The sequence below is a fragment of the Watersipora subatra genome, chromosome 3, assembly GCF_963576615.1.
Source record: "Watersipora subatra chromosome 3, tzWatSuba1.1, whole genome shotgun sequence".
NCBI lineage: Eukaryota > Metazoa > Bryozoa > Gymnolaemata > Cheilostomatida > Watersiporidae > Watersipora > Watersipora subatra.
The window spans coordinates 8,009,644-8,031,631 of NC_088710.1; the positions used below are offsets into that span (position 1 = coordinate 8,009,644).

General features: G+C 36.3%; 2 protein-coding genes across 3 annotated transcripts; one reads left to right on the forward strand and one right to left on the reverse strand.

The window, feature by feature from the left end:
• Window positions 1-1,079: 1,079 nt before the first annotated feature.
• Window positions 1,080-21,250, reverse strand: LOC137389984 (histone-lysine N-methyltransferase set-1-like). Of its 2 annotated transcripts, none has more exons than XM_068076188.1 (7): window positions 21,149-21,250; window positions 19,440-19,635; window positions 18,810-19,047; window positions 17,210-17,303; window positions 9,244-9,303; window positions 5,872-6,062; window positions 1,080-1,966 (listed from the first exon to the last, which is right to left on the reverse strand). In XM_068076188.1, exons 2-7 carry the CDS (start codon window positions 19,633-19,635, stop codon window positions 1,753-1,755), a joined length of 993 nt encoding a protein of 330 aa, XP_067932289.1. In that variant the 5' UTR covers window positions 21,149-21,250; the 3' UTR covers window positions 1,080-1,752. The 2 variants fall into 2 exon arrangements, with proteins under 2 accessions (XP_067932289.1, XP_067932290.1); XM_068076189.1 differs by having other exon boundaries at window positions 5,872-6,058; window positions 9,240-9,303.
• On the forward strand, window positions 10,028-16,716 carry LOC137392107 (uncharacterized). Its single transcript, XM_068078733.1, has 8 exons — window positions 10,028-10,181; window positions 11,686-11,832; window positions 12,103-12,437; window positions 13,017-13,244; window positions 13,406-13,514; window positions 13,588-13,867; window positions 15,572-15,697; window positions 15,876-16,716. Exons 1-8 carry the CDS (start codon window positions 10,028-10,030, stop codon window positions 16,714-16,716), a joined length of 2,220 nt encoding a protein of 739 aa, XP_067934834.1.
• Window positions 21,251-21,988: the final 738 nt, after the last annotated feature.

Below are 21,988 nucleotides of genomic sequence, written 5' to 3' on the forward strand. Positions count from 1 at the left end.
AAACTATATATCATTAATGTGTACTTCAAACACTTTTAAATAAGGGAAAAGGTGAATTATTCAATTTTCTTACAACGCCAAATAGTTCAATCTTGGCGAGTTCACTTTAAAATCTTTTAGCAAACTATCACATTTCGGATAACCGAGTTGTCTCTTTTGATGCTTCCCAAGTGACTCGATCATATCGACGTTGATTATGCATATTTTCTAGTACTTCATACACAAATAGTTTTATCTAAAATTTCTGCAAATTGTCTTAGATCAACTGTAAGATCAACGTTATATTTAGAAAATAAAAGGGAGAGACTACACTTTGTAGAAATTGTAGTAGATGTGTTCCTCTTAAAAACAAAACGTTTTTATCTATGCTATTTTTTATGTATCTAAGCTAATGGCGTTGTATAATTTTACCTTAGACAACTGTAATTGACTAGTGATGTCGAAAAACCGTAACCATTGAACAATTAAGCAATAGACAGCAAAGCTAGTCACACTTCAATTAGGACTCGCCGTAATGCTCGCTGCAGGATGCACTACATGCGGTGCAGCATTTCAATTGATTTTTGTGACAGCGCGTCAAAAAGTAACAACAAGGAAAGTTGAAATAAAGTACAATAAAATTAGTTTCGGTTAAATTATGCTTGTATTTTTATCCACTAGTTAAATTTCAAATTACATTACACATTTAAATGTAGCGTTAAAATAATTAAACAACACAAACCAATGCGGCGAAATATTATCGATAAACGAAAATCTCGTACTCGATTGGCCTTTCGGTTTCTACTAGTTACCATAACCTCGGCTTTAAAATTATACTAAATAATCTTTGAAGCTGCTCAGAACCCACGCCGTGTTGTGGATCCTAAGCCAACTCTTACAATTCCATTTAATGAAAATGTGAAAATTCTTGATGCACCTCATTAGCGACCACTCACTAATGTTATTTGTGAAAGTAGAAGATAATTCGTCAAGCGTAGTTTATCGCTATGAATAATGTACCTGAAAAAATTGTTGGCGTAAATAACCTGTTCAAGCAGCAAAAAATAAACTCCCAAAAGAAAAGACATTATTGTGTAGGTTGTAGCTTTTATAGTTTAAATACTTAGCAATCATACAGTATAGGTATGTACATTGTTTCACATCCATACATTTTTATGTACAAGAGAAGTGAGAGTTAAATAAAAACACATTGAAAAGATATCAGATAAAAAATTGTGAAAATGATTGCCCACTTCAAATAAAAACAGAATGGGTCTTGCGCAAGCTTTACCATGCCAGTGGGTTGAAAACGAAGCAAGGATGACAACTTCATTTGACACTGGTCAAGCCTATCATTTGTAAAGTTTTAAATAGTGTGTCAAGACCAATTCGAGATTACTGTATGTCACAGGATGTGATGTCACAGAATGTGCAAAGATAAGTGCATTCGCTTAAATGCAAACAGGGTTGAAATCAAGCCTTACATAAAAATTCTGCGGATACTGGTGTATATAATACCATATACTCTGTGGTGAGATGTACTTGTGAGTAGATGAGACACGCTTGTAGAGTAGTCTTAGAATAGTCTGTGCGCAGTCACATAAATATAACTTGCCAACTGTGTAAAATCCAAACTGCTTCCTGTTGAGATGAATGGTTGATTGGCTCGCGATCAATGAATTAATAAAGACTTCTCCTAGACTTCTCCGATTCCCTACATGATTGCGGTGACATTAAAATAACTTTGAAGGCGATAAAGCATCGACACTGAGATCAGTCTTTAAGCCAGGGATTATTTTCCATAGCCTCTTTGCTTCTGTCTCCATAGTCATAGACAAGTTCCTCACCGGGCTCGATGTCACGACTAGCAACTAGTATAAGATAAGGTTTGTCACCAATATCGAGTGTTTTAGTCACACAGTTAGCTTTAGTTCTGCTATGGTTGAGGAGCCTTCCCTTCCGCTCTGACTCTTTGGTTGCATCAATGCTAAAGCATAGGATTAACTCATTCAATTTGTGTCATTTCTCAAATGACAAGTACAGCAACATAAAATATGAGGATAAGTTTATCTGATACTGCTTTGAAGCCCCAAACACATTAATGAAATCTAGATGTTGAAACAGTTGGACATTCTCAAAAAAATAACATGAACTAAACAATAACATTTAATATTAGAGTTGTCTAATCTTTAAAACCAAAATTATCAAGAAACGACAACTCTATAGTGATCTAAGCCAGTCAATTTACAGAAGAGAAGAATGAGATCTTTACATTAACATGTATGCTGAATGTTAAATGAGATGCAGAAAGACTGAACACTTGAATCCTTCCTGGTGAGCTTTTTCAACAATGATGGTAAAATGGTCCTTCAAAATACATACTGCATATGCATTTCCTAACATCATATCACTTTTACATGTTCTTATAATCTTAAACACATTATTCGTCTAATAGAATGGTTTATGTATGTATTCGGGTGATTTTTGGTAACATAGTGGTAGCTACATTGAACTATTTAACATACTGATTATAGTCAATACACTTTGGCAGCCAGTTGATAGCCCTAAGCATTGCATATAGGTTAAATGACAAACAAAGATATATTGTCAACATCTATAATAGACTTTAGAAATCATTTGCTTAGCGCTAGCATGCAGCTTGGAAGTACGTAACCAAAAATATCTTCGGTTTATTAACTCCATTTAACCATTGGTTTACACCAGCTAACTTCCGATGTAATGAAATATATTAGTTAACAGCTGAGCACGCTTTATAAATAATTCATATTATAGTTCGCTTCTCATAAATTTGACCCTATTTCAAAGATGAACTGCGTTTATTTGACAATAAGCAACTATAAAGTTACTAACTTCGCATTCCTTATGGAATCACAACGAGCTGAAAACTGAAGCCAAGCAATGACTAGATATGTGATTTTCTACCACTCAATAAATGGTGCTCGCTGTCTTATTCTTGCTCTTTGAACTATGTAGCTGCTAGACTAAAAAACCTTCCATAACTTTTGCTGATAAAATAGAGGCTCATTACAAAAAGGCGAGTGACTACATAGATTGTGTGCATTGCTAAAGCTATATGAAGCTACGAAGCTAAACCGATCATCTACAATGTTCCTTACTCTTACAAAACCATTACTTTCACCACTATCAGAGTCAGTGTTACTATTGCTATTTTAATTATCAGTGCAATCAGAAAAATCTGAATCGGCTATCATGTCATCAACATAAGTAGTTATTTGTTTTCTAACTCGGAGACGTTTACCGAACTTACACAAAAAACATTTGTTTTTAAGTTGGAAATTCTCAAACAAAGATTAAAAAATTAAACTTTAGGCTAAATTTATAGAGAAATCTTAGGACAACACTGTCACTACCATAAAAGTTCTAACCATCAGAGTCAGAGCTGTCACTTTTATTATCTGAGTATTTAATTAAAGGTTGACTTGCAACAAAATTCACATTACAGTTATTTGATATGAAAAGATTCACCATGTCTTACTCTGTTGTGTTGTAGGTGCCAAATATGAGGGAATGTGATTACAAGCTCTTAAAAGCTCAAAAACAAACAGTTAATCGCAGCCACACGAGACGGCCGTAGTTTGGATTCTCTTTCCAAAACGGCTCAAATGTGACGTAGCTGTGGTAGATGGTTTCTGTTTACACTTTCATGCAACCTTATTCGTCGAAATAATTTCACAAATATACACAAACCATCTCTATTGTTCTTACGCGTCTGTTTTATCGTCATTGTAATGCTGTCACTTTTAGCACTGATATCTTATAACTTACCTTACCGTAAAAATTCATTCAATTTTTCAACCTTACCTCGAAGGAGTACATATCGTTGTCTAATAATCATGACGAGCCTGTTGGTCACCTGTGATAATCGAAAAGTGCTGCAAAAATTATTTGCGAAGTATTGGGTCACATGATCAAATTACGACTTGCCGATTAGATCAAGCCGAAAAAAAACTGTAAAGTAGCGAGCATCTATATTTGATACAGGGTCTTCGGTAAAACCTGAAGTGTTTGTCATAAACTAGTGCTACGATAAGTTTATATTGAGCTTTTTATTGGCTTTTCAATTCACGTGAGAACATCACGTGACAAGACAATAACCAAACTGTCATGGCTACGTCAGATAAATAAAAAGATTCCAATCTACGGCAGCTTTTCGTTTTTGAGCGTTTAAGAGCCTGTAATCACATTTCCACACATTTGGCACCTACAAAACAACAGAGTAAGACATGGTGAATCTTTTGATACCAAATAACTGTAATGTGAATTTTGTTGCAAGTCAACCTTTAAGTGAAGCTACTTGACCCTCATTTTCAATTGTTCCATCGTCCACAACCCAGTAAACAAAACTTTATTTTTTTGATATCCAACGATTCCAGAAGGCTGTTCAAAAAGCGATTTGTTTCAATTGCGAAATCATTTTTTCATTACAATGTAAAGAATTTGTTTCAAAACTAAAAACGACTCATTTGGATATCATTTGACACAATGAACTGTATAGTAAGAGAACAGGTGATTTTTAAAGTACACTGAACTCATCATAAATACTCTATTAATAGAGAAGAATAGGCTGGGAAGTGTATTACCGTACCTGCAGCAACTCGTACACCAGCCTTGTTTTTCAGACTTGTGCATAAAGTATAATTATGTATGAAATAGCTGGTATGCTTTATTCTAAGGAGAAATAGAATAGTACACTGTTACAGTACGCAACAAGGAATACTGTCAGTATTTGGTACCCAGAATGCTTACAACAGGTCAGCGATCGTTTTTGATGTTTTGGATGTTTGGTAACTTGACTGTCAGAATGCTTCAAAATTAAAATTTATAAAGCTTCATAATAGTTAAAACGCTCAGATCATGCCAAAGTGCAACTATGACGATCATAGTTGCAAAAAGACCGAAAGAATAGAGACGCGTAACGCTGCAACTTGAGCGCAATATCCGATATCAACTATAGTAACATAGCAATTAGTGACATCATTTCGCACTTATTTTTCATTCGAGCGATTTGAACGCAATCAAGCTTTTGTTGATTTTAATCTTGAAGCATCCTGGCAATCAGATCATCTCATACATTAAAAGCAATCGCAAATGATAAAAAAATATTGAAACATTCCGAGAAAAATCTGCAAAGATTTTGTGCAATTTTATCTTTAAATACGGCTTTAAATAAAGATAATGAGGGAGAGAGTTGCGTCATTCAGCAAACGAGTCGGGTCATTGAGTTTCCTCAGCTTATCTCAGGGCTGTTCGAATTACAGGTTTTCGTTTAGTAGCAGAAAATATACAATTTTTTGTAACAATATATACTAGTTTGAGATCTAAAACAATCGAAAACCAAGGTTGAACTCATTTTCAGCAAATTTCATTCGTCCCACAGGCACTCTGTGATCATTTTTCATTCGCTGTTGCAGTGTGTCTAACAAAGCCATAAGCCTGGTTTCCATATCGATTGCGAGACTCCGGCGGTAACTTGAGCGGCAAAACGCTTGTGACGCTAGCCTCGACGGCATCTGTTCACATAAAAGCTGCATCGCTAAACATAATTGCATAATCGAATAAAATGTTCGCTCGCCATGCCATTTCTATAATGGTGACCTTCACCTGTACAGTGCATTTCGGGACGATTTTGCCTGCGGCCTTTTGCGAAATTTGAACAGCGCTAAACTATTGCGTTGCCGCCAACAATTACCGGCGGTCCTCGTCGGTACCCGGCGCATAGGTTTCCATTTCACCACTAATAGCCTGCGGTGCTGTCGCCGGTGCTTTGCGACGTATATGGGAACCAGGCCTTAACTGGCATCTGATTGACTGTCTCATCCTGTCCTCCAAGCTAAAACAATTATAACTCACCAGTAGGATTTGCCGGCATGGCTGAAGAAGTACATGTAACAGCCAAAGCTCACGTCCTTTTTGTAGTGTTGTTCTCTAAACTTGGCTTCTTTCAGTTCTACCAGATCCCCTGCATACTCGACCACAAAGTCTCCCTTACTGAAAGGCTTTGATGCGGCTATACCTCGGCCCTTACCCTCATAGTGCACTACCTGTAGGAGAGACATGGCCTGCATGAGATGTACTATTCCACCTGCAGCATGAAATGTACTACCTTCAGCATGAAATGTACCACCTGCAGCATGAAATATACTACCTGCAGAATAAAATGTATTACCTGCAGCATGAAATGTATTACCTGCAGCATGGAACGCATTACCTGCAGCATGAAATGCACTACCTACAGCATGAAATACAATAACTGCAGCAGGAGGTGCGTTACAGGTTCGAAACACGGGTATGAAAGCGATGAACTACTTGCAAGAGACGACCTACCTGCGTGAGATGATTACCAGCGTGGGATGTACTACATTATTCCGCCTACCAATCCAGCAACTTCTAAAATGTTTTGCTAGGAGGAAAACCAATTTTATTTAGATATTTTCAAGTAACTTGAATTGGCCAAAAAGTGAACAATTTCAAATCCAAAATAGAATTGACCAATTTACTGCTGACAAAAATGAGCTGATAACTCCCAGTTACTGTGTGTCAGCCACTGATCTGCTCACTAATGTAATAACTATGATACCATATGACTAATGATGAGGCGAATAGCACAAAAGCATTCTGGAGCAAAAGACAAAACTATATAAAATGGGAAGGCTATGCATCATCATAGTAAGAAAGTAATTGTGTGCCTTGGGCAGACTTCCCTGCTAAGCAATCAATTTAATTGTGTGAAATTTGGCTGTTTTGACACACAGTTACAAAGATGAAGAGTACGGAGGTAAATACAATTTCACATAATTACGTATTCGTAATCCAAAGCCAATCAGAATCTTGTTTGAAGCGTGACACGCAATTTCCTCCTCGTGGCTGTCAAATGCCAACAATAAAGAGAGAAAAGCAATAATACAGTATGGAAATCATATTTTCCAATCTCATTATACAAGATGCATCAATATTCGTCTTTGAAAATATGAATGAAAAATCTTTGAAGCTAGATTTTTGCACAAGATTATAATTGCAGCGTCAAGAAGAGCAACGCAAAGCAGGTGGCCGATTGCTATATGCGTGTATATCGCCATCTCATGTATGCGTACACTAGGCCTCTGCTAACATACATTACACAAATCTATTTGACTAACAACCAGCTTTGTAGAGTGATAATATAACTCCCATGAAGTTTTTAGATAGTTTAAAACCACATTACCATAAAGCTCCTATTTGAACGCTACCTTTAGTTGAACGACACCTTTATTTGACAAACACTTTGAAACTTTTTGATCTTTATAAACCCACAATAGGAAGTGATCAGTAGAAGAATGTCCACAAAAGTGCATTAATAATGACTCGGTTACATTAATAACAATTAATTCTTTCATTGCAGCTGTAGGGGTTGCCATAATTTTATTGACGGTGTACTGGAGAAGATCGATCCTCAATCATCAGAACTATACTCCGATTCAAAGTCACAAAGGTGTTTGTGACACATCATACAACTATTTTCAGATTCGTCCATAATTGGGTTTACAACCTGACCTGAAGACTTCAAAGTGTTTTGATGAACGATGGGAATACTCTTCAAGAATACTGTACGACGTAATAGCATTCATTGTTATTGGCATATTGAAGTCCATTTTCTAATTCCAAAGCCTTACAGTTTTTTCTTTAAAACTTTGAAAGCAATGCTATCGGAATAATTCACAACTGCATCTGACTAATATTTTTTACTCAAAGTAGTTCCTTGTTCAACTTCGACGTAACTAATAACGGTTTAGCAAAAATGCTGAGGCTGACGGCATTAATGTTGATCCACCCGAAGGAGTGTAAAATAGTGGCAACATCAGTATCACTTCACCCATAAAAGACGTTAAATTGGTCGTCCCAAAATTTTGATGGACTAGTCAAAGATACAGCAATACCCTCCATCTAAACGTCACCTCTAATAAAATGCTGCTATAGGGGAAAGGTTGAAAAATTCAGCGCCGTACCGTTTAAATAGAGGTTTTACGGTATATGAGTATTTGACCAGCTATTTAGAACAAGCCATTTGACATCCATACGTTGAGGCAGAAGACCGTTCAAATCAGCGTCTTCACAGATACGTCTTAATAGCTTTTAGCGAAAACCATTTTAAATTTCACAGCATCTCACTATTTATTTCATTAGGTTTCTACGCAAAGGAACTCATCATTGCTAGACGATTGAAGCAATGTAATCCACCAATCACATCTAAATGATTGCTACAGCAGATCTGCAGTTCATCTTCTCTGATCTAAGTGATTTTTCTAAAGCTCCCTGCAACTTAGCACGAGAAGACGAAAGTGCTGTAGACACTTCAGAAAGCGGTATAACGACCATTGCCATTCATAGAGGAACATTGAAGTGGTGCCAACACAGTTTAACACGGAACACTCCAGTAGTGGTATTATGGTGACTTGTTATAAAGTGAATAATAGGAATGATAACCTCTAGACAACCACGAGCAAGTGCCATTCTACAAAGACAGTCGTTCCAGACATCTCGACAAACATACTCCGGGTGTTAGTCTCAACTGTAGGAACAACCAACATGGTTTCTAACAGAATGTTTTTATCGTACGAATTATGCAAATTTGGAATTGTGCGCATGCTGAGTTACAGGTGTGGAGCAACACAGGCGCTTTGTTAAAAAAGATAAGGAATTCTACCCAAAAGGCCATAGCAGCACACTCCTGTCTCTTCAAATTGAAATAAGGATGAGTGATATGTAAAAAAATGTTTAAATTGGAATAGCTTGTACAACATTTTACTGGTGCATCATCGGCATGTGCCGTTTCTACGTTTCACAAGAATGAAATACTCAATAAAAATTTGCGAGTATCAAAATTTGCTTGACTTGCGTTTTTCGCTGTTTCCTCCTTGCGGGTGACTCAAACTTGCGGATTACCTGCGTCATGGAAACATAGCGACAATTAATATTAGATAGGCACACTGTTCGCAATTTGCTCTCAAGATCTTTTACAACGTTGCCTTGTTATTAATCAACAATCTGTAGGCAATTAAACTCGATTAGCAAGCATCTCTATGTCAACATTGATCGTTAAATAGTAAAAATTAGAGAATGTTCCCTTGCATTGTACTTTGTATTGAATCTAAGGCTAACAAACAACACACATGGCATGAAACTCCTTTGGAGCTATCCATATATCCGGAGTGCGTGACATAAATCACTTGATGAACTTGAACTGACCTTCAAACCATCCTCGCACTCATCCAAAACGAGATTCCTCATCAGTTCATCCCGCTCCCTCTAGAAACAGAAACACTACTAGTATCAGAGTAATGATTATAAAGGCTCTGTGTCCATCGTTGCATTGCCATAAAGCATTTTAAAATTAAGTCTCACCAATAATATCTCTACAATTTATTCGGCATATTAATTGTTGGCGCATAAATAGTTACTCCCAAGTGCTCATAGATGGCCAGCTGTCCATGTCCACGCCTTGCTGCTGAGACCAGACGAGACACAAGTCCCTCATCCCAGCAGACGGTAGAGAACATTAGAGCATTCATATGACAGAATATGCAACTAAATGTCCGTCTAACTCCATTCATTCTATAGGCTGATGCCATGACAGCCATTGGAAACCCCATCAATACAATACAATGCGTGATGAGATTGCAGATAATAGACACTCGACAGCACCCGCGCGTATGAGACATGGGCGGAGACTCAACGCATTCAATTTGAATTCTCTGACTTGAAAAGGCGTAAGACGAGTAACAAATACACTTATCAACGTTCACCATTTCTACGTTAACCTAATCCAATCCCAATATTTGTACTGTCTTTTTCGCACAACTCACGGGTTTACATAATTTTGACAACACTTAGTCTTAGATCCTCGTGCAAACAGACCACCAAAACCAAGAGTATCTATTTCACACTTCATCAAGTATTCGATACAATGCAAAGATTTCAAAAGGGTTCTAACTTGCCTACTCAGTTACAGCGCTTGGCAGCACAGTCAGCAATGGCAGCGCGTCCGAGCAGTGGCTTTGACACTAGAGAAGAGCTGACTTTTAGGGATGTTATCAACATCACGTCCAATCCCCCAGCGCAGCGGTCACGGAGGGAGCTGCACGCCATTAGCGACTGGATACAAAAGAGTGCAGCACTGTTCGCTGGTAAGTCAAATGTTATATGATTAAGCCTCAACTTTTTTATGACAATGATTTGCTACTTTAAAACCTTATACCGTCAAAAATGGACTAACTTAGAGGTGAAATGAAAAGAAGGCATGAGATTACTGGGCATACTCAGAGCTACACCCATTGACAGGTACAACTTGGCCCATTGGCTGTCAACAACTTCAAAAATCTTACAGGAACCAAGCGACAGAGTTACTCTTATCGCAAACATTAGGCATTGTGAATTGATGTGCCTTAGTCGGTTTCCTGTCTGAGCTACCCGTATTTCAGTCTTTTAATTGTGCTTCCGAAAGGACATGGCATTATGTCCATCAAAAACTGTCTTATAACCTAACAAGTAGCAGTGGCCACAACGTATTTTTAAATGTTCAAGCACTCTGCTGGTCGGCCAATTAGGAGGTGAGCCAGATGGCGATTGCTATGAGAGCTTTACCGGAAAAATCTTCTTTCCGCATGACACAATTCATGGTTTGTGCCAATCCGACCCGCACCAAGCAGGCCAGGTAACAACAGTGAATTGTAACCCGAATGCTTAGCAGTTTGAGTTTGCACGACAATGCGCAGAACTAAACCTTCATGCGGAGAATGAAAAGTGACTCAGAAGTAGTGGACCCGTTAGTTAAATATATTAAGGTTAACAGTTGGTCAATCTAAATTTTTAAAATAGGACACGGTCAGGTAGAGCTGTGGAGTCAGGTGGCACCGCAAAAAACTCACAGGATTAACAGCTAATGGAAAAAAAACACAAGATTTGTAAAAGCTCATCTAGTTTTAATAACATTGTTTCATATGGATTGATATATCATATGATTTTCATATGGATTGATATATCATATGATTTTCATATGGATTGATATATCATATGATTTTCATATGGATTGATATATCATATGATTTTCATATGGATTGATATATCATATGATTTTCATATGGATTGATATATCATATGATTTTCATATGGATTGATATATCATATGATTTTCATATGGATTGATATATCATATGATTTTCATATGAATTGATATATCATATGATTTTCATATGGATTGATATATCATATGATTTTCATATATCACTGATTGTATTATAACAACTTCAAGTTGTCACAAGACCTTAGTTTGAATGATTTCCAAACAAGTTATTAAACACAAATCCAGCTATTTGCTGAGCAGCAAGTGTCCTATACAGCAAGCACTTTCAGGTCGTATAGAGAGCACTCTATATAAGACGTGAAAGCTACAATGAACAGCAATTCATAAATTTCTAACAGAAATGTCTATTGTGGACATCACCATGCAACTGAGGCCTAATATCACTAATAGCAGTGCAAATTTTCGAGGCTTTTAGTAAACCGAGGGTAATAAGTCCGGCGTGCAGAATGAAATGAGCCCTCATTACCAACATATTCAAGCAAAATGAATGTTTTTTTGCAGGTAATCTGAGTTATGAATGTTACAAAAATATACAGCAACTGTTTTAGATATGGACAAGGATATTGTGTACAATGTCATGAAGAGCTGCAAATGCCAAGTGCTAGTCAAAGATACAGTCGTGGTTAGGCAAGGAGAAAAAGGAGATGCTTTTTACATTATATTGCATGGGAAGGTATCAGTCTATGTAAATGAAGGTAGGTGAACTGAATCCACGAGCTCATTGTCGCCGGACCGATGATCATGACACTCAGCAAATGTCATTTGTTTTGTAATGCTAACCAAAACACTTCTATATAAGCAAAGATAATTTCAAAACATTTTTCAAATTAAACTAATAGAACGCCAAAGAGTGAGAGTAGCCTTCACTAGATTGTAGACAACTCGTTGTTCATAATCACTGGTTGACATATGATGAAAACTAACTTGGTTGTTTCTTACTTCATAACACCATAACAATATTCTAGTTATGGAAAAGAAAAAAAGCTTGCTGAGTGAACTGCTAGAATCCGATGACGAGCCAGAAAAACCTCCGACACCCGAGCCATCGCCAGAAAACTGTGAAGCCGAAGAAGACAAACAAACCGGACCATCAGTCCGACAGCGATTCAGAAGGTCACTAACCAAACTCAAAATCACACAACAGGTCACACCAAAACTAAAGAAACCAGCGACCAAACCGAACCCAAGAGAGGGACTAGGACAAAAAGTGGCTGAAATGAGTGATGGAAGGTCCTTTGGTGAACTCGCATTGCTAAACAGTGACAACAGAAGGGAAGCTTCCTGCGTGACCGAGAGCGATGTATGAAAATCATGCAATACTGACAGATAAAACTACTCATTACCTGCATCTGAATGCTCGATTGCTTGTCTCATTTACTTTCAAAATCAAAATCGTGACAAATCTAACTGTTGTGGTAAATTCTGTTATACAGGTAGTGTTCCTAGTGGTAGCGAGAGACCTTTACAATAAGAGCATCAAATCATTTCAAGCAAAACAACAAGCATTGATACGAGGATTCGTTAGTCAACATCCTTTGTTTGCCCATTGGCCTAGCAAGATGCAGGCACAAGTGCTCAATAGTGTTATACAGGTATGCAAACACACTCCTGGAGTTGGCTGTAAGTACGCTCTTTAATTCTATCAGTGCAATAAAATTCTCAGTGTGATAATTTTTTTTACACGGAAATGAACGACTTATATGCCCAGAGTTATCTATCGTCAAAACTTGCCAAACACACTTTGAGACAAAGCAACATTAACGATACATGCCGATTAGTCATCCAAAATCTTGGCAATAAAAGTTAAAACAAACAATGTTCATAAATTAAAGATAGTCAACATGAAAACAGCAATAAAGAGGTAGCTTTGATATTGTAGATGAAACAAAAAGCCGGGGAGACTATCCTAAAACAAGGACAGCCATACAATGGCCTCTTCTTCCTTATAGAAGGAGAGGTGAAGGTAACAGTGAACAACAGTAATTACTCCAAACAGGACATTGATACAGCCAATGCTGGTTTCAGGAAAATTAGAAGTATGGAAGACAACTCCAAACAACGATATTTGGGACACAGAGAGATTCTGAGATCCCTCGCAGTGCCCATTGTACATGTAAGAATGCAGCCATTACGAATGCTTAACAAACCTGAAAACATTACACTTTCTCTAACATTTCAACTTTGTAAACTTGACAAAAAAACTTGTGACACGCTTTCACTGTTCTTACTGCAAAATGCAAACTATTCTAGCAAAATCAAATTCTTCAGATACGACGTCGAGGAGGTTACTCTGAAGCGGAGAGCTTTCAAAGCAATAGGCATCGAGATTTATGCTTAAGTGGACCTACTATTACATTTGGAGAGGTTGAGCATGTATGTCTCTATCCAACACAAGTTGTCATGACAACAATATTATCATTCACATATCTGTTTCAGATGGACGACAAAAGATATGCTCTCTTTTCAGATTCTTGGAATTAATTCTTATATACAAACCATTGTGACAGAAAGTTCCAGCAAATTGTTTCATATTAACAAGGAGAACTGGGAAAGGCTTTTAAAACTAGCCAACAATATGGGGCATACAGTGAGCAATCCAACGCTGACTGCTCTGACTGAGATGGCGCATATGACATGGAGCACCAGACTCGAGAAGTTTTCTGTCAATGGGGAACAGTTGTCCTGTCTTCATGCTATGACAAAAGAGCTATTTAACCACCTAATATTAAGGTAAAACAACTCTGACTAGCCTTCATACATTGTCTCACTTCTCTCTTAACATTAGGAAATTATTTGCAAATTTTTCATTACATTAAAACTATATATGTAATCGTACATGTATATGTATAATATTACACATTATATATATATATGTGACATATGTATATGTAATCGTTCCGATTTTCTTATAGGAACATAACCAACTAAACACATTCAGAGTTAATGAATGTGTTATAGGTTTTGCAGCTTGAACATGATAACATAAGATATAAATCAACTTGTTGGGTTTTGCATACGAGTAGAAATATAGTTTTTACTTGATAAAAATTAAAGAAGCCGTGAAGTAAATTAATAACTAAAAAATTGATATTGTGTTTACCAACTTATTTGTCACTTATCACTTGATCACTGTTGATGCAAGAGTGTGAAATGATATTGAGAGAGGACTTGGCATTTAAAACTTTATTGACATCTTGTTTGAGCAGACCAAGAGTCAATGTTTTTCCTATGGCATATTTGGCCAATATAAATATTAGTATGTAGTTCACGCCTTCGCACAATCTTATCTAAAGTCTATATGCTGTAATTCTTACCAGTTAAGATATTAACATGATCGCGCAGAGCGAACTTTCATATATATATATAATACATAGAAATATATATATAATATATACATAATATATATATATAATCTAGATTCATTATATGTATAAAAATATATACATGTATATACATTTATATATATAATATGTATATAGTATATGCAATATATATTATATATATAAATATATTTATGAAAGTACTCTAACAATAACCAACAGACGGACATGCGAAGGAGAGAGTAACGATTTTGTATATTATTTTATCTTAAAACCAATTTCGTGTAAGATTCTACTGCAATACTTGTCTCGATATTCCGTATATATTTGTATCAGAAATTTATCTCCTAACAGGCCTTGCTATTTCAGATAGTTAATTATGTTAAATTATGTTATTACGTAGACTATAGACATTTACAGGTTTAAAGAGCTTCTATGACAATGTCATAATTTGAAAACTACGTAGATTTAGATAAAAAAATATATTGGCAAAATAAAGAACAAAAATTAAATGCTTAAACATATTAATAATATATATATATGATGAAAGGATCGACTCATCCTTGAAATTGACAGTAGCTGAAAGCTAAATACACATGTGCAAACTATTTTTCAAATTATTTATTGATTTAGCTGTGTACTCTGTGTACTTACTCCTTACTAGCTTCACTTAAGTAATTATGTTTTAGATAATTATTTACTTGAGTAATATATATAATATACATATACTTATATATACATCTATATATTATATATTAACATGTAATATCAAATATCATCAAATATATATATATATATCTATAAATATTAACATATGTATATAATTGATAACAAAACTATAAATACATATGACTGACGAGCAATATGAAATATTAGCAAGATTCTGAAACACATGGTAACTTTGATGTTATGACAGTTGCTCAACAAATAATGATGAAACTCTCCAGTAATGAAACTCTCGACTGCATGATCCCAGGGCCTAATATACATTTTATTACATAACAGAGAAAGTATTTCAGTAATTATTTTCCAAAGCTCAAGCATTTGAAAACGGCATAACAAAAGTTATAAGATGTTATGAACAACCTCAACAGTATGTTAGCGTTTGGTACAGGACCAAGAGTGAGACACCAACAGCAATGAGCAGAGAGGAAAGGCTGTTTGAGTCACTAATAACTTCCTACCTTAAAGACGAGACGCCATTGATTTCACCATTTGTCGAAGGTGGTCCGTACTACAGGTAACTATTTTACCATTTCTCTAGGACCGACCTTCTTTAAAACTCTTAGGTCGTATTTATTGACAAATTAAATTTCATTCTGAGATGCTTAAATAAGTGGAGATGAAAAATCTAAAGACAGATTTATTCAACATACTTCTTGATAACTTGTTAATGCAATTATGATGGTCTGGTTCAGGTCGCTGATGAAGGATCGAGCTGAATTGCGAAAAAAGCAAAAGGACAAAAGGGGAAACGTCAAACCTCCCTATTCTCTACAACCACTCAAGAATGATCGTACGCCGCGAAGCATTGCTACCTTGAAGGAACAGATAAAGAAATACAACAGCTCAGACGTAGACCTGCTTATCCCGCCTACAAAACGCCCAACATTGGATCCAATCACTAATGTTACCAAAACAAAAAACACAACTAAGCAAACTGCAGCTTCCCAAAGCTATCATGAACCGATGCCTGTTCCAAAACTGGCATCGGATAATCAGGCCTTGGACCCGTCAAAACCTCTTCATGAGTTTGACATCCTGCTGGAAGAAAAAGCGGAACAGGATGAAAAGAGGGACTGGTACACGGGATTTGAACATATCACGGAACAGGATGAGAACGGAACAGCTTATGATTTAAGCGTATCCGCAGAAGTAAAGGCTGAACCTGTGCTCATCACGGAAACGCATGACCAATCGGAAAACGTAGACCTGGTGCAAGGCAAAAGCCTCAAGTTTTATAGTCAGTATCTCAAGGGCCGGCTTGATAGGGAGCACGACAAACCACAGGTAGATGCTCAGGTGGCAAAAAACAACAGAGATGTAGAAAAAATTGAACAGAAAATGTTTCACTACTTACGAGCGTATGATGGAACAACTGGAGTGAATAAACTGCATCGGATAGACGAGTCAAAAGACATGACTGTTCTGCCAGGAGCGAAATGTTTTGTAGAACGTGCGCCATGCAAACTGCTGAGCAAGGACTTTCCACTGCGAGCTCATGAGCACGTAAAACGCCACATTGTTGAGCATGTGTAATGGCAGCCATATTGTTGAGCATGCGTAATGGCAGCCATATTGTTGAGCATGTGTAATGGCAGCCATATTGTTGAGCATGCGTAATGGCAGCCATATATATATATCTATATATATATATATATATATATATATATATATCAGTGATCATGACAGGTTACAAAATTATACATTTTAATAATTCAACAAAACTATATTTTTACTTTAATATTAGTATCATTTTCTAAAAGGATGCATGTCCAAATAAAACACACTAAAATATAACCAGCACCACAATTCTGTGAGTGAACTACAAAAACGCTCAGAAGTAAAAAACTGTGTTCTTGATCTATGCCATGGCATGTAGCGCATGATTTTTTTCAATGGCTATGCAACAGAATTTCCACATGTTTGCAACAAAACCTTCCCACACGCAAAAAAAATATTCTCTACTTTCCTGTTCATCTACACGTTACAAAATGTTAACTATTGAATATTTTGAGACAGACATTCATACCTGAATTTTCTTTGCTGTTTTTCTGGAACTTTTACGGACAGGAAAAAAGTCTGTCAAGAGATGATTCTGTTTGGACTTGGAAGCTTCTGATTTCCTATAACAGATGCAAAATCTATCCAGAAGTCGTCTTACTTTAGCAATGTTAAGACAACTACGAAATGCACAAACTCAGATACTCTTGTACATGTTCGAGTATTGCATATAGTATATTAGTGAAGAAATAGAGAGACAGTCAAGCTCTCATCTAGGGAAGTTTTCATCTTTACTATGATAAGAATCGTCTCCATCCATAGCCATGGTTGAAAGTTGGGAAAAAGATTGCATTGTATGGGATTCGAACCTACAACTTTCAGCATGGGAGCCCAACACTCTAACAACAGCGCCACTGGCCACTGACAATAAATGTACATATATATTTATTACAACTGACGATTTCCCATGGCCCATCAGACTGCTAAGGTACTAGCATCTATCAAAGTTGCATAAGTTTCACAATAGAAACACGTTGTAATCAAGCTAACTAAACGTTCAAGTTGAGGATTTAGGCTAGGCAAATCTGACATGATGGTGAAATTCTAGGCCTCGTGGCTAACCAACTGTAAAAGCAGATCCCTGGTAAGTTGTTTGCGGTTTGCCACTATACGAGTGAGAGTTTGCAGCAGTAAAATATCCAAAATATGCGGCTTTTTGACCAAACATGGGCAAGTTTAGTCAAAGGCAACAAATGTATGCATATTGGATTACAAGAGAATTTCTACTGATGTATTTACTGGCAATTGCATAAATACTCATATATAGTGAATATACAACCAACTTTATACACACTATCTCAACTACGCATCATTTGGAGTTTCTTAGACGAAGCGGGACATAAACATTGTACAAAATTTATAATTTCACATTTAAATTTCAGTTCAAACTCGTATCAGGTTCGCTCGCATCATTCAGTCTGCCATTTATGCAACGGTGTATTCAAATGTTGACAATTATACACCTTTACTGCTGCCTATGCAATACTTCATACAGGCATATATACAGCGCCATTGAAAAATCAATAGTGTTCATATTGATAAAAAAATGTTTCTGTAATATTTCAATGTTTGATAGAAAATCTAGACAATATAAAACTTTGCTGACCTCCAAGTTAAGGGAGTAGCGATATATTATTGCTTGTCTTGATTTAAATAGAATTTGTATAAACGTATATTTCTTAAAAATGTTTTTTAAGTTTATACACGATGAAGGCGTCATCAAAACTACTCGCGTAGCGGTATACGTTTTCAAGATAATTAATAGGCTATTTTAAACCAAGCTCTATATAACAATAATTATATACTCTTAACCAAAAGTTAAAAAGGCACTAATATCACATTGTTTGTAGCATGAAGTTCTTATAATAAACTGCATTTACATTTCTATAATGACCATAATTCCTCTCTGTCATAGACCCGAGTGTTACATGATTATAGATTGTCACAAAAGGAAATAACTCCTGATTAAAATGATGTTGTCTGTCCTTTGAGTTTTGCAAAATATGCATACTTAGTTGCTGTCACACCTCTTTTAAACGCGTATCTTTCGAGAGAAAACAGTTGCTCACCCGCTGTTAGGTCGTCCACGCCTACGAGGCTTGACATCTGGAGAAGATGCTGAACAGTCCGAGCTATTACTAGTGCTCGATGAGCTCGTCAGCTGCTGACCTGAGTCAGCAACCATCTCTGAGAGCGAAGATGCAGTTATTACTATTTCGCTCTTTATAGTCATCTCGGCTTTTTCAGGAGACACCTCAGGCGTAGACAGGCAGCCTATTGACACTATCTTGGCATCTTCTGTCAGCTCTGCGATGAGCACATACATAAGAGATCTGAAGAGTGACCCGGCAAAACACACTGACCAACTTTAGGTTAAATAAACAGTGGATATGCCTATCCAATCAAAAAGCTGGTTGTTCCTCTAGGAATGTTATAATGCTAGAGTTACCCGACAATCAAAGTTGTCTCATCGACATACATGTTACATTAACCTTACACCGCACATTAAAACAATGTTAGCATGAATTCAGTAACATAATCTAAATTGTAATTATTACTAAGCTAACCAAGTGAAGGCTAAGTTGTCTAAAATCTTTAAAAACATATGAAAGAACATTGGAAGAATGCAAGTCTACAATTTGTACCCTATATCTCTCAAAGTTTTAGATAGCTAAGCAGTATGTTGTGATGATACCCACCATCTTTGCCGTTCTTAGAAACACGCGCGTCATCGCTGGCATCTGACTTTGCAGTGAATCCCAATTTTATGTCAGTTTTATCATCTGTGGGCGTATGAAGAAAATATGCATCGATTTTTTTGCTAGATGAGGTGTCTTCATTGGAAACCACCAAAGGTTTCCGCCTTAAACCGGATCGTTTAGTCTTGGAAGGCATCTTAGAAAATAAAAAGGAGTATTTTAGGAATCGTTAAAAACCTCGTAGTTGCGCTGATAAATTAATCAGAACTCAGAATCCAACCCAGAATACTTGAAACTTATGAACAGCTTTATATTTATGAAATGCTAAGGCGGTAAGTTAATGGTCAAGATGATCTAACTACTGCTTTACTTAAAAGTGACGAGTGATCGTCACTTTTAATCGACGAGTGATCGTCACTTAAAAGTGACGACCACTTGACGAACACTCATCGATTTATCTGCTCCTTAGTAGACAAATACATATACTTAACTACTACTGTAAGCCTAGCTACTACTGTATGCCTAGCTACTACTGTGGGCCTAGCCACTACTGTGGGCCTACTACATTTCCGAAGACCTTTGGTGAATCAAACTACCAACAATCGTTAAAAGAAATGTTGAATAAGCACTGCATGGACCTTTCTAATTGCTTGCAAAATATTCTATGTCATCTTTTCACTCAAACAAGCTAATATGATAGTCAACAGAATAAAACAAATCATGCACTTAACATGAATATCTTTTAAAGGAAATCGAATATTTTTGATAAAAGAGATTACAGATAAAATCTTTTTGGATTTTTCCTGCAAATTCAAAATTTAAAAAAAATTTCAGTGTTAAAACTCAATCTAACAGCATAAACCTTTTATCACTAAAGTATAAATTAATTTTGCTTTTAAAATAAGGGTATTTAAAGGCTTCTATGTTATATGTGGAACATCAAACCTTTTTGCCTTTTTTTACAAACTATCTTGAATATTTATAACCTTATCTACTTAATAAAATCGACAGTCTTGCGCATAAGTACAAATTTGGACAAAAAAATTACTTTATTATTTATAAGCTAAACAAGTTTTCCTACTCTGAGCTTCTTTGGGTCATAGTCAAAACTGGCTTTGCCTAATGTTATTTGTCTTATTTTATTAGAAAATGGCTGAAATTAAATACGCTTGAGAACCACTTTAATCTAGTCGTAAGGCCATAGCAGCATCTCCATTATATACTATTTAGAGAAAAACTGCAACCTCGTCCTTACTCCGACGAGGTTCTGTCTGTGTAACACTGTTGGGACTTGTCAGAATAATTTCCGACCTAATGTAAATTTCATTTTGCTAGTTTTGTTTTCTTTTCGCGTACAACTTTTATTTGATGAATGAGATTTTACAATAAACAAGAGACCATAAAATAGTATAACGGACTAGAGCTACAAAAACCTGGGCACAAACTTGACAGCTAGCTTTCTAATCACTAAGTTTTGTAAAAATTACCAGTTGAAAAAAGTTTAAAAACTAATCTGCTGTGCTCTTATGGGTTTATATTAAACAACAGTTTGATTTCATTTACAGATACGGTGTAAATGACATCAAATAATAGTAATTGTTCGATCAGGGATCAAAGCAACAAATCCAGGTAATTATAATTGCATGACAGTATAAAGTGAACACTTCAAATAATGTATTATTCGTATAAACGTAATAATGAAGTTATACCTTTCCAGAGCGTCATAGAGCGCGTGTGTTGGTATATATACACACACGCGCACACGTAAACGTTTAGATTTATTTAGGTTTTCCGTTGTTCGGAGTTTGAATATTCCGGAAACAAAAAGATCTCTGAATATTCCGCATTGACGACATGGGATTATAGTCATTCGGAAACTGCAGGTCCGATATCTTGTGATCGGATATCACCGAGAGCACATTTTTAAAAGCCACAGGACGAGGATGCATGCTTTAGAAGAGTAGTATGGAAGAGCGCGTTATTTTTTGCTAGAATAGCGTCTTTAATCGTTATCTGTATTGATCATATGAACAAATAGCCATTTTGCAACGGAAAACATTGTGAAGAACTTATATGTCTTCATAAATATTTGAATAATAATAATAAAAAAGGTTTAACAATATATAAAATGATAACCCGAGGCAAGGAATAATACCAAATATACTCCTACTTTGGTGCCCCGAGCAATATATGCGTTTCGAATTGCATGTATTGGCCTACCTGTGCGCGGTACGGCTAACCCTTGTAGGGTGAAACGTTAGTTAAAAGGAAAGATGTTGCTTGTGAATTGGGGATTATAGCAGTAATTTGTATTTGTTATTTCCAGCTTTGTTATTTTCAACGTATTATCGTTAATGCAAGCGCATTGCACCATATTGTTAAATGACCATTTCGGAAGATCGGGCGTTGCAATCAGCATAGACTAGCACAACGTGTCCAAGTGGTTGAGACTTCAATCATTGCATTATTTAGAGGTGACAAAGCTGTTTTGTGGTATTTTTTATGACAGTTATGTAGTCCTATGTCTATGAGTCTTGAATGAGCATGTG